The sequence below is a fragment of the Ammospiza caudacuta genome, chromosome 2, assembly GCF_027887145.1.
Source record: "Ammospiza caudacuta isolate bAmmCau1 chromosome 2, bAmmCau1.pri, whole genome shotgun sequence".
NCBI lineage: Eukaryota > Metazoa > Chordata > Aves > Passeriformes > Passerellidae > Ammospiza > Ammospiza caudacuta.
Genome location: NC_080594.1, coordinates 3398547 through 3411752, shown reverse-complemented (window position 1 = coordinate 3411752; position 13206 = coordinate 3398547). Strand labels below are relative to the sequence as shown.

General features: G+C 35.4%; 1 protein-coding gene across 4 annotated transcripts in view; it reads right to left on the bottom strand.

Annotated features, from left to right (window-relative positions):
- Positions 1-496: 496 nt before the first annotated feature.
- The window catches only part of ARL13B (ADP ribosylation factor like GTPase 13B), a 33188-nt gene continuing 20478 nt past the window's right edge, over positions 497-13206 (bottom strand). For 2 of the 4 annotated variants that reach the window (XM_058825069.1, XM_058825071.1), the window contains 7 exons: positions 11275-11380; positions 8811-9013; positions 7746-7839; positions 6364-6580; positions 5889-6005; positions 5370-5438; positions 497-2589 (listed from right to left, as the gene is read on the bottom strand). In XM_058825069.1, coding sequence (XP_058681052.1) covers positions 2513-2589; positions 5370-5438; positions 5889-6005; positions 6364-6580; positions 7746-7839; positions 8811-9013; positions 11275-11380 — 883 coding nt within the window. In that variant the 3' untranslated portion in view covers positions 497-2512. Of the gene's footprint in view, positions 2590-4619; positions 4664-5369; positions 5516-5888; positions 6006-6363; positions 6581-7745; positions 7840-8810; positions 9014-11274; positions 11381-13206 lie in introns of those variants that run through there. The other 2 variants (XM_058825072.1, XM_058825070.1) reach the window with 2 other exon arrangements.

Here is a 13206-nt window from a genome sequence, read left to right as displayed (position 1 = left end):
TTAATGAACATTACTATTCCTTCTCAGAAGATACTTTTTAACTTACCTTTAAAGTATTTTGTCTAAAACGTATTCAAGACACTAGACACAGATAATACAAAATGTTCTGCTTAAATAGTGAATTTCTGTGTTCTTAACACTCCTGTATTTAAATACAAGTACTCTTAGCTGCATGCATTGATACATTTTGAAAGTCATGCTATGGATGACAAAATATCTGCAAAACCTAATTTGTGCTTTTAATTTACAGCTGCACAATTTTTCTCTCTCAAATATTAAGTGCACTATCAAAGCTTTTTATAGGTATACATGTACACTCAACTTATTGCCAATCTATCAGTATATTCTAAATGTGATCACATTTCTCCTGCAAAAATATGCAAAGATTCCGTCTATAAGGACTCTATTTCATACATTTTAGGAACATGAGACTTGTAGCCCTTAAATATTTATAGACTAGACTTACTCCCACAAAATTGTAAACACAGGAAACATGTTGAGGCTTTGCATTAGTTTTATTCTATACATGTCTTCTTGAGCAAATAAAAAGTCATAGCAGTATAAATTACTGAGAAAAACCCCAGCATAGTAAATAATTACAAAGCATATTAACAAAACAAAAACTTATAAAACATTTTTGAGTACATTGGTCACATACTGGTAAAATTTTTTTTAAAAGCAAAAATCAAAAATGATACATGTGTCCACACACACAACACATAGTTCATATATAAGCATCAACATTTTAGTTTCTCAAATTTGTTACCACAGCAGTATTTAGCTTTATTTTTAATAAAGCCTTCCATGATTTATTGTAGGAAAGAAGGAAAACAAAACTGTAATACATTCCTAGAAATTGAAGCTGTAAAAAAGTAAGTCTGCAAAAGTAGAGCCTTTAAGCCAAAAACTTAAGTGGTAACAAAACTAGTGTTAGTAAAGTGGAGATTGCACATATAAATTTTTGTGCAACCTCCCCTCCACTTCGTATTGTGTTGTCTGAAAGGAAAATGACCAAATCCTGAGAATAATTCCACTGAATCATGTTCCACTATTAGAATACAACAGAAGTATTCTCATGCTGGTAGTCACATAGAAATTGTTTCCTTCTTTCTCTACACTAGCAAACATAGAGGAATAAACCTCTCCACCTATTCCAAACTTAGTATCCTTAAGACTGATTCCACTTTACTCTTTAAAAATCTTAATTATTTCATTTTAATATGGCAGATGTTTGTGCAACTCCTTGCTGCAAGGGGTGCATGGTGAGGATTTCCAATATCAAAGTGCTGAACACATAACACACCACATTGTTTCAACATCTAAACTCCTTTGGTAAAACCACATTATTGATGACAGACCATAATATAAAATAACCAAATACTGCTTCTCCAAAAGACCCCCAAATGGGGGCTTTCTCCTGTCTGTCATTAAGTGGCACAACAATGAACCTTTACAAATACACCACTGGTTGTCTCCCATGTAACAGTAAAAACATTTAAACAGGAATATAACAAATTGTAACCCTTCTTGTTTAGGTATAACTGGTATGTGATTTTCAACACATTACATGGAAGTGTTAAAGAAATCCTTAAAAACACAGAGTTTCTTCAGCTTGCAAGATGATATTTTAGTATTATTGAGATTAAAAACCGAGGGAGATCATCTGCATACTGGTTGATTTGGTTTCCTATCAAAACTGATTATTTATTTAGTGCAAATTCCCCACTATGTGAATTTTCCTGTTTGTTGTAGTAGACAATACAGTATTCACTCTATATTTTACCACAGAATTTATTACCTATGTCAAACTCAGTTAACAAAACAACAGGTAAGAAAACCTCCAGATAGTTCAAATAGCATTATTTTGTATAAAATATATTTATTTTCATTTTTTTATCGTACCCTCTGCTTCAGATTGTCAGAAAAATTCACTATGTAGTGTAATACCTAAGAAAAGGTATTGGTACTGTAAAAGAAATATAAGAGTCAAACACACTTTATTTTTATGCACTTGACTATCAGCTTTATAATGCTCCCTAGGTATCATCCCATTGGTAGCAGGAACTGAGCTCCACTCAAACTTTCAGCTTGTTTTATAAAAAGGTAGAAAAATATATTCAATATTTGTTTAACCTTTCTATATTCATCCTATCATACAGGAATCTTACAAAATGCTTTAGAATAATTTATTCCCTGAAAAAATACCAACACCTGCACAGCACCTGGAGAAAGGTCTCGGTGGGAATGTACAATCCAGTATTATGGGATCTTGAAGGTGTTTTTCTTCAGGTTAACAGCCATGTCTTTTCACAAGTAAACCAAATAAATCCTGAAGAAGAGCTGGTGATGTGAAAAGTAAATGATAAAGTCTGACCATTAAGCACAACAGGATGAACTCCACGTTTAGTTGCCCCATACTGATCAAATGTCACGTAAAAAATTTTCCTTCGAGGGTAAAAAAAGAAAAAGGATTTTTAATTTCTGTTTTTTTAGAATTCTCTTTGTGCTCCAGTTAGGCAATGACATCATGGGTATCACTGTTGGGTCTTTGGCGTAGAGTCAGTGGAGGCAGAGGCTTCCCATAGAAATCTGTGAAAGAAATTCCAGAGCAGAAAAACACATCAATCTGTCACCTATCCCCTTTCTGGCTCAAAGAATGCTTACTAAATTACTTCCTTGATGAAAGCCAGGTATTTTATGAGTTTAGAGCTAATTCCTCCAAGCAAACTTTCAAACCTAGTGCTAATTAATGTCTAGAGATGGACTGGCCAAACGAGGGTTTAATTACATTTTGTTATACATGCATCAGCATTTGCAAAATCAAGCCCAAAGGGGATCTGTAAACATCCCTAAAAACAGGAAAGGAGAAATTCAAAGTGTACAATAACACTGAAAAATTTAACCCTGAACTTAGTATGTTTCCATATTAGACTGCATTACAACATAGTTTTAAATGACAGTAATACTGAGCAGAATCCAAAATTTTGGAACCATTTATGCATGGCATTTATCTTCCAAGGTAAAATAACTTTCTAAAATATCTATTTCAGAAGTTTTAGATAAAATTGCAGCATTTCCTTTAGTCAATAAAGGAATTCAAAGTGGTAAAATTGTACAAGACAAAGTTCATAAGTACATCAGAAGACAGTAACAAGTGTTCTTAAACATTTGTAATGGATGTAAAGTAAAAAAACCATGCAGACTGGAACATGCAAAGCACTTCACAAACAAAAAAATACGGAAGATGGTAAGAGGCAAGAGGTAGAAATCAAGAAAAAAATAAAAGCAGCTTTTTGAAGCATTCAAATCTCAATTCTGTTTATACAGACCACCTCTTCCCCAAGAAAGCCTTGATGGCCTGCCAACACAAAATTCAGCTTTAATAAATCATTTTCCAAGAAGATTATATCCCACTTGTCCTACAGATGCAATAACTTCTGTTACAACTGTACTCCTGAGCTAAGATTAACAAAAGCAAACAAACTGGACTATACTACTTCAAGAATACGTGGAGCTGTCTGTAGCACTGGAGTTTTAATTATCTTTACATTTGGTCAGCAAAATAAGAACATTTTTATGTTATTGTCATAAATATTTTTACTTCAATAGCACTAATTACAGCAGCAAGAAAACTGCAACAAATGATTCAAAGGTCAATGAAAATCTGTCCACTGGATGGTTTTATTCATCCAATTTGTGAGGTCTAGCAGAGCACTTCAGGACAGGAAAAGAATTTTGCCTCCTATAATGAAAGAGGTTTAATATTCTTGCAAATGTATCCTCCTCAATGACAATAAGCAGGCACTCATCACCTCATGTTGTGCCAAAATTATTAGCATGACTGGAAAAATTGCAGTCTTCAGTGAATATAAGTGTGTAATTACAAAGTTTGAATATGTGAAAAAACTTTTAAACCCATCTTTAAATTTTGGGAAAACTTGGGGGAATTAAAAAAAAAAAAAAAAAAATCAACACTGATTTATTTCTCTGCTGAAAGGACAAATGGGCAAGGCCAGGTGGCAAATTAAATCAGTGCAAGATGGACTTGGCAGTGCTGGATTCACAGTGGAACTCAAGGATCTTAAGGGTCCTTTCCAATCTCAGTAATTCTCAGATTCTATAGATCTCAAATTGACAGTTAAAACCCCACAGCTGCTTTAAGCAAACAAAATAAATAAATGATGTTTTTGGAAATCAGGACCTAACTAAAGGTGTGACAGTGCTGGGCTATGAATGTGAAGAACTTTGCTCATTTATCAATAGTGCTTTCCTAATAGCAGTTTTCTTGCTGGGATTTCCAAGTGTGAATCTTGTGAGTGGTTCAAAACTCCTGGAATTAAGAATACATCTCCCAAAGAGTAGGCAATGCCTTGAATTCAGCTACAAATTCTGAGTACTTCAAGTTTGCTCTTACACCTCTAGTCAAGAGATAATTCCCCTACCAACATATTTGCCATTTTCAGCTTGCAAAATTATTTAATAATGGTACTTATTTGACAGATTAACATCTAGCTTAAGCAAGTTTTTTTCCTCTTTGTCCCACCCATGCTCTTCCTACAGAATGCAACGCCTCCATTAGGCACAGATAAAAACTGAGTTCCTTTTCTTCCCCTCCCTACCTCTTCATCTGGCTTTCATTTCTTGTCACCTTCTCTCTATTTGCCTTTAAAAAAAAGAGCAAGATGGGTTTAGGATCAACATTACAAATAACATTTTAAGCACATGAATTTCCTTCCTGTGAGAAATAAATAGTTTGGGTTTAGAAATATTATTTCCTCTTCAGGCATCTTTTGGTTCTCTGGCAGAAAAGCTCCTTGTTCTTGTGTTCCAGATGTCTCCAAATTCACTTCTCGAAATTTGAAAAATAAAAACGTAAGCAAAATGAAGAAGCTATCATCTCAAAAATGTACTATCAACATATGAAAAAGTCTTCCACAATCTTCCAAAAATAGAAAATAGTAATTATTAAAGCAAGAAATCAAGACTGCTTACTGCACCTTGGTATTTCCAGTTAAAAATTATCATTTTAAATGCAATATGCATTTGGACTCAAGTAACTGGCACCATTACTCTTTGTCACTTGATACTTTTTGGGTGCAAATAACTTCAGATTATTAACAACTTATAATATCCCACACCACTTTAAACTTTATGAGGAAATTGGAGAGAACTCATTGTTTTTCCTAATAAAAAAATCAGACTTGAAAAAATCAAAAAGATGCTTTCTACTAAGCAAAAGGGAAAGCTTTTGGTCAATGAAAACTGGAATTTAGAAATGAAAAACAGACAAAGAATGAAGTGAAGGCAGAAGTGAATGGACAATGGAGAATGGTTTGAAAAGGTGCAAAGCTCCAAATACTTTCAATTACCAGGATGATGTGTTTCACCAAGAGGCTCAAGTTTTCCAAGTCTATTAAGTTTGGGAGTTCCCCATCCAACTACAGGAAAACAAAAACTGTCAGAGCATTCTGTGACTGCGCTGGATTATTCTGAGCTGTACAGACCCCACATCTCCCTGGGAGAAATCAAAGCATTTAGAAATGCCCAACTATGCACTACATTGCATCCATGGGGAAGAATAATGAAATACTTCAAAAAATAAAATGCTTAATCTTAAAAATATTGCTATTTTTAATCACTTCAGTGAGTCATCAAGTTTCTGGCTCTTTTTTTGGGAAAATAATATTTTCTCCATGGAACAGGCCAAATCAATACTGCTGGAAGTTCACATCATAAAGTGGGAAACTGCATTAAAGATTTTCTAGAGAGGAAGGTTTCATACAGCTCCTCTCTGTATGAAAACCAGTCCCATATCATCCTTCACAAATGAGACTTGTAAAGGATTACCAACTACAAATTGAGACATGAATTACTGTTTTTACACTTACCTGGTGGAAGGGCTGCTGGTGGTGTAGGATTCTTGGGAAGAGAGTCCTCTGCATTAACAGGTTCTACTCTGTGACCCCTTTTTAATTTTGGTTTTTTACTTTTTTTCTTATTGTTATCTACATCCAACAGAAAAAAACCATTATATATCCTACAGTTACAGTCAGGTAATATCCTACATAAGATTCTAATACAATTGTTGAGGAGATACATCAGAGCTTTCAGTCCAGACTTAGACATAAAATTATGGGAAATGTAAATCACACAACATTTTGCTATAGAAAATAAACTGTGGGCATAAATTATATGCAAAATCTAGGTTTCCATAAAGAAATTCAACTTAGATAACCTACTCCTGCATTTTTGTGCTTCCTATAGATGACACCATTGGTCTGTGGTATCATGACAAATAACATGGACAGAAGGAAGCAGCATGTGAAAAATCCCATGAAATGATTTAAAAGGCAGCTGTTTTACCTGAGTCAAGGCATTCTGAGCCTTGTTGGTCACTCTCTTCTGCATGCTGCAAAAGCTGGGCAGTTGTAGAGTTGGACCCTTCCAGCCTGCTGTCATTTGTGTTTTGGCTACTGCTACTTGATAAGTGGTCCTGCTCTGCTTGGGATTTCAAGACAATTGTAGCCTTTTCAGTCTCCAGCTTTTGTCTCTTCTTCTCCTTTTCCAGCTGTTTTTCATTCTAACAAAAAAAGGACAAGAATTTTTAAAAATTACTTCTAATGCTGTAAACTGATTAGTAGGAGAGAAAAGTTATTAAAAATGAAAATATTCTCCAAATACCTTACATTTAGCATAGAATTCATTTTCAAATAGATGAAGAAATTAAATTCCCAATATCCTATCCAGAGGAAAGGAGAGTGAATTATAAAACAAAAGGATCTTTAGATTTATTGCCTGTTTTCTTGTTTTATTTTTGATCCTATTAAAAAAAAACCCAAAACAACCTTCTACTTTCTTTCTCCTCAATTACTTTTTTTTAATGTGTGAGTTAAAAAAAATACAGATGCACAGAGCCTAATTCTCCAGAAAATGCTACCCCAGTTTGGATAAATACCTATTGTGGCATACAGCCTCCGTGACAGGCTGCTTCACAATTCTGTGTCACTGAATCACCATCTCTGCAACATTCCCACCTGCACCTCTGCAACATTCCCACCTGCACCTCTATTTTCTTGCTTTTGATGTTATTACTAAATGGATTATTGTGCATGTAGCTGCCCTGACATGTTCTGTGGATATGGGTGCTTTTGTCTTGGAAAAAAGCAAATGTTTGAATTACTTGCTGGAAAAGTTTACGTGTTTCTTTAGATTGTGTTATCTCCAGGCAACTGAATTAAAAAAAAATATGAACTCAGAAATGTAGGTTAAGGAAATGTTAATATGAATGTGATTTTCATATTTCAAAATTAATAAAAAACTCTCAAGAGTCTATTTTCAACTGAAAAGAGGTTATGCTCACAAATCTGAATAAATTAAGAAGTCAGGAAGATTTGATATGGTGCACCACATCACTAAAACACCTTAGAAGAAACTAATAGAGCTTGAATATTTTCCACTTCTGAATCCCAGGAGTTTAATTAGGAAATGTTTTCAGTCATGTGCTTACATTTATTTTACTGTGTCTACAAAACTTTTGTTCCCTAATCAATAATACGGGTTTTCTTATCACTAAAACATTGATTCAATGCACAGAAAACAAGGCTGCCAAGATTAAAGTAAGAATTAAAAAAGTGCTGTGCAGACAGAACAAGAACAACTCTTTCAAATGACCATTTTTCTTATTCCCTCTCAGACATTTGTTAGTGTATAACTTAACAGACACGGATTTCCACATATTCTCCCACCTCAGAAATTACAGCAGATATAGGCTGGAAGGGGTTTCCACATTTCCCAGGCTCAGGGTCTTCCTCCTCAGGTGCATTTCCTTCCTCTTTTTCCCTTTAGCATTGTTGTTGCATTTGTGTTGTTTCAGTGGTTTTGGGGGTGTTTTTTTGGAGCAAGGGGAAGGGAAAGAAGAAGAATGAATAAATAATTATGAATAAGCTATAAATTTTATAGAGAACAATGTCAGCCCTCCCCACTACACCTCTCAGTGTGGCATAAACCAAACACAATCCAACGTGGTCAGAAGGCTTTGTGTGTGGCAGATTAGGAGCTCACCAATTTTTTAGAAATTTGTGAAATATATATGAAGATCATGTCAAGTTGCAGCTGTTTAAAATGTACTTGAGTAATTTACTTGCTTTTTTAAACCAAAACAGCCAAAATACAGTCTAAGATACTTCCCAGCTACTTCTCACTGAGCCTCAAATTCTCTGCCTATAAGGCAGAGGAGAGGACAGGGGTGCTCAGCAAATATTTTAAGAATGCCCCAGTAAAATGAGTCACATCAGCTCTTCACAGGCACCACAGCAGGCTGCTAAAGACCAGAACGGGATTTGAAGGGGAGTAATAAATCAGTTATCCTGCTTTCCCTCACTGCATCATCTTTAGTTCCTTCATGCCTCACCTGTTGGATATCCTGAAGTTTACTAAGCATAGTATTACATAAATTTTCATATCTAGTCTTTGATATTCACATACGGGTTAGAGAGTCTAACTTAATACTTTATTTTAGAAGATAACTTCAGATTAAATCACAGGAATTATTTTTTAGGTCAGCCTTCTGTGAATTTATATTAGTAAGGCCAAATTTATCCCACAACTACCTTGCAATTCTCATTCACAGTACATTTCCAGCATGCAGCAAATCAAATAAAGGAAATGAAGAGGCAAAAACTTCAAGAAAAACTCTTGGCTTGTGAGCTTTAAATCCTGGACATCCTGGTTCCCATAAGATCTATGCACAGGAATGACCCAAATGTCTCAGAGAAGGGAGGAAGGGATGGAGTGGGGATCACAGAAAATACCTCTGCTCCCGTATCCTCCTGACTCGCTCAGCTCGTTCCAGTTTCTTCTGCTCCTCAAGTGCCTTCTGCTCTGTAGTGTCTCTCTGGATACGCTCACTTAAGGCATCAAAATCTTTTGCTATGATATGGAGAAGCCAAAATAATCCCTTTTTGATTGATTTGTCAATTTTTTTCCCACAGCCCATGATCGCTGAGCAAGGCTCCTGTAAATATATGGAAAAGGAGGAAAACATTTGCAGTTCAGAACACATTCCTTGACTGGAAACAAGAAATTAGCTGAACAATTACTGTTGACTGTGAAGCTTGTAAAGCACTGAGAACATTATGGGTTAGTCCATGCTAGATTTATCAATCTATATGGAAAAATCTGAGATGGAAGAGAATCAGCTTTGCTTCAGTTCATGAAAAAAAATTCAACATGTTCATAAGCACCTCAGGGGTAAATAAAATCTCCTGTGAATTTGACAGAAAAGTTGTCAAAACAATTTTTTACATCAGAACAGGCACTGCAATTCAATTGGAGTAATACTTTTTGTCATTATACTCTCAGCAGCAAGTGAGAGAAACATGATCTAGGCAAATCTGTTGAAAGAGATACAAATCTCATTGAGAAAATAGTTCTGAAATAGTTCTGAGAACACATCTGGTAAGAAAACATTGAAGGACCAAGAGTGCCTCTCTTGAGATTAAAGCACTTCAGGGAGATAGGACAATAGCCTTCAAAAACATAAGGTGAAACTGCAAATAGGAAAAAAATAATTTCCTCTTAATTTTTCATGTCAGGAGGAGAAGTAAAATAGGCTTTAATTGGGAGAAAAGAGGCAGCTTGGAACATGGAAACAATACTCTCTCAGAATCTCCTGAGAGCTGTTTTCCAGATTGTTTTGGAACACTGTATGTGTCTTTTAAAACATTCTCTGAATAACAACTGAATAGAACCAGCACTGTGTATGACATGTAGAGATATTTCACACTGATCATGTTCAGGATTTGTGCTTATGAAGATTAAAAGAGCCTCTCCAATGACAACATCTGAAAAACTCTCAGTGTTCTCTCCATCTGACAAGGATTTAAATGGCACCACAGTTAAGATATGGAATGTCAAATTTGCAACAGAAAAAAACCAACTGACCAGTTATGTTTAAATTAAGGCTCAAATATGAGTCCTTTTCACTATGGAACCCTGCAATACCCTCTAGCAGAACCTAATCAGGAAGGAGATGTATAGAAGATGTACACAACTTGTTTCTCTCAGAAAACTGAGATCAAATACTGGCCAGCACTGGGGCAACGCTCTTCTCCGTTTGCACCAAAATTATTGTTGCTGCAGTTTGGTTAAAAAATATAAAAATTTAGAAAAATGGAATATACAGACATATTAAATAAGAAAAAGAGGAAGGTCATTCTCATTGACACTGTCCAACAGCAAGACAAATTACTCCTTCCTTTTGCTTTAATACTTTGTAGTGAAATTTAAAGATCTAGTGGAAAACTAACTACAAGAAGAAACAGAAGTTTTTTTGGTCATTGCCTAACTTTGCGTCTTGTTTCCCAATGCCTCTGTTTAAACTGACCCCAGGAGCTCTCCTACTGAAGGAATTTGGGACCATGTTTATCTTTGAAGAGCCTGGTACAGAAGGTGTCCATTAGAGTATGAAACACTCTTCAGAGTGTGTGATCTGGTGTCTTTCCTAATTACACATAAAATATAAATAGAGAACAAGAACAGCATGTCAGAAATTAAGCAATTCAGATGCATTGGAATACACTAGTATCTTTCAGGTCATCTTTCACTGAATATTTTTCAAGAAAATATTTTTGGCACAGAAGGTCCTTGGAAAAAAAAACAAGGATGAACTTGAAAATTTATTTTTTATGATTGCTATATGTGCATAGTGCAAAGCTCACTAACAGAAGAAAAACACTCAGATAATCATGACATAATAAACAGAGCTATGCCCTGCTCTAACTCAGCTATTAGAGAAAAGAATAGCAGTATGTAGTGCTCTATGAATTTTGAAAATCCCCCTAATGAATTAAAATTGTTTTTTAATTTTAAAATCCAAAGCTTAAATGGTTTTGCAAAATTGCCTTCTTATCTTGGTTAATAACACCATACCCTCGTTATCTTTCAAAATGTTGTTTATTGCCATCAGGAAAAGATTGTGGAAGTAAAGCCCTATCTAAGACACTGGGAGATTAAAACAAAGGCCTAAAGCAAAACTTCAGGGATATAAAGAAAAACTTTGGATATATTAGCTGAAATATTGACCAATATTAAGCAGCTTTCATAAAAGCCTTCTGGTTTTGGCTCCCCCCACAATCACTTCCTGCTAGGTTTTTTCTTAACAGGACAATGAATAATACATCTAAATTTCAGTTTTATGCCATGTAGGCTGATTTCCTACCTTAATGGGAGCTTTACACAGATATGAGAAAATACAGCATCGTAAAATCTACTTACAATTTGACAGAGACACTTGTGTTCATTAACCAGCCTTTCCAGAGATAAGGACTCGATCACATCTGCTTCTGACAGAGCTCCTTCTCTGTCCTGCTTATTTGCCAGCCTGGAAGGAAGATGAAAAGAAACACTCAGCATCCTGCAACAAGAGAGGCTCCCACATCTCCAAAAGCTGAGCTGGTGACAAAACTAGGAAGAAGACTGAGAAAGAAAAGACGAAATTCCTTGTTTCAGCTTTAATAATTTCTTCTACTCAAGAAGCATGTTCATTGATGCACTATTTTAATCAGATACTAATGTCAGATAATCACCAAGGTGCTTAGTAATAAATTAATATTATTTCTAGAGAAAGCAATTATATTTACAGGTAAGAAAATGGACATAAAAGACCATACTGCTTCACATCTTGGAGTCTCTGAAGGAAAGTTCACAGTTTTGCAACTTCCCAAACTGAGCATTTCCCTGTTTAAAAGTGCTTCAGGATCATCTCAGCTCTTCCTGCTACCCAGCATTTCTCTCTCATGCTTAACAACATTTTGAACTTGCTCTTCCTGAGTAAAACTTAAAAGTGTAGAGGGAAGAAATTGCATGAATGGCTCTAAAGAACCTATTTTATTAAATAGAGGTAAGCAAAAGACTCCCACATAAATCAGAAAATAAGTATTCTGTAAGATGAAGATCATTGTCTTGTCACATTTATATGGTAGGAAACAGGACTCTAGAAGACAGACATGCATTTAGGAGTATAAAATTACAATCCAACCTTATTTTGTACTTTCTATAACATTAATAATCCAAGCTAAGTGTACTGCATATTAGTAAATATGAAATTTGTACTTGCTTCTCTCTAATAAAGGAGTTCCACTACAATAATGTTCCTCTGAAATTTAGCAACATTTCAATGACATGAGAACTCTGATTCAATTTTCTGGATAAGAAGACAAATACTTGGCATCCATGAGCTCAGGGGCAGAAGGTCTTAGAACCAGACATCATAGCCTTCCTCCTGAAACTTCAAGTCATTTTCATGAACTCAAATGGCTTTTAGGGAACTTAGGCCAAAGCTTGTACTTCAAATTTATGTTAATTCCTTGCTGGGAAGGAACAGTGGTAAGAACTCACTCCACAGTTACCAGAACTTGTCAGCACTTGAATTTGATCGAAGACCTTACTTGTCTCTATTCTCCAGAATCCCAGTATGAGAGCTTCAATTCTTAATTGTTTCACTCCCAAGAGATTCCTCAGCATCAAAAACATTAGAAAAAAGCTGTGTTACATCTACAGCCCAAAACCCCACATTCCTTGTCACCATTACCCTCATGAGCTATGATTCACTATCTAATCTTTCATCTTCCTTTTCAAGAACAATTTGTTTATGAAGGAGACCATAGAACAGCAGCTTCTCAAATGTCCAGGCTCTCTCAATCTTCACCATTCTTAACTATTTGTGGTCCAAACCATTCAAACCATTCACTTATTTATCATCATCCTGAGGATAAAAATCCCTATGCCTTACTGATAATGAGAACTTTGCTGGTTTGGCCTGCAGAGCTAATAAGAGCATAAGGCTCTTCCTTGCCCTTCCTCGATAAAGAATTCCCACTACTTAGACAGAACTTCTGCAGTGCTTTGTATGATTTAGTGCAGGGATTTCCAAACTGCTGCTCAATGCATATACAGAACCTGTGATACTTTCAGCATATTTATAATACTCTGGCACTGCTTCTTTTCACCAAACAGCTAGAATAAGACTTGTCCTCTCAGCTATGAAACCAAAGCTAAACCAGGGAAAAACTGAGATGCAATGCAAAAAAAGTAATTAAGACTGGAAAAAAGTTACCTCCACTTTTTTCTCCCCCACATAACCTAATTCTGTTACAGTCTGAAAATCCTACTGTGCTGCCTCTTAAACTCAAAAAGCATTCCTCAGCA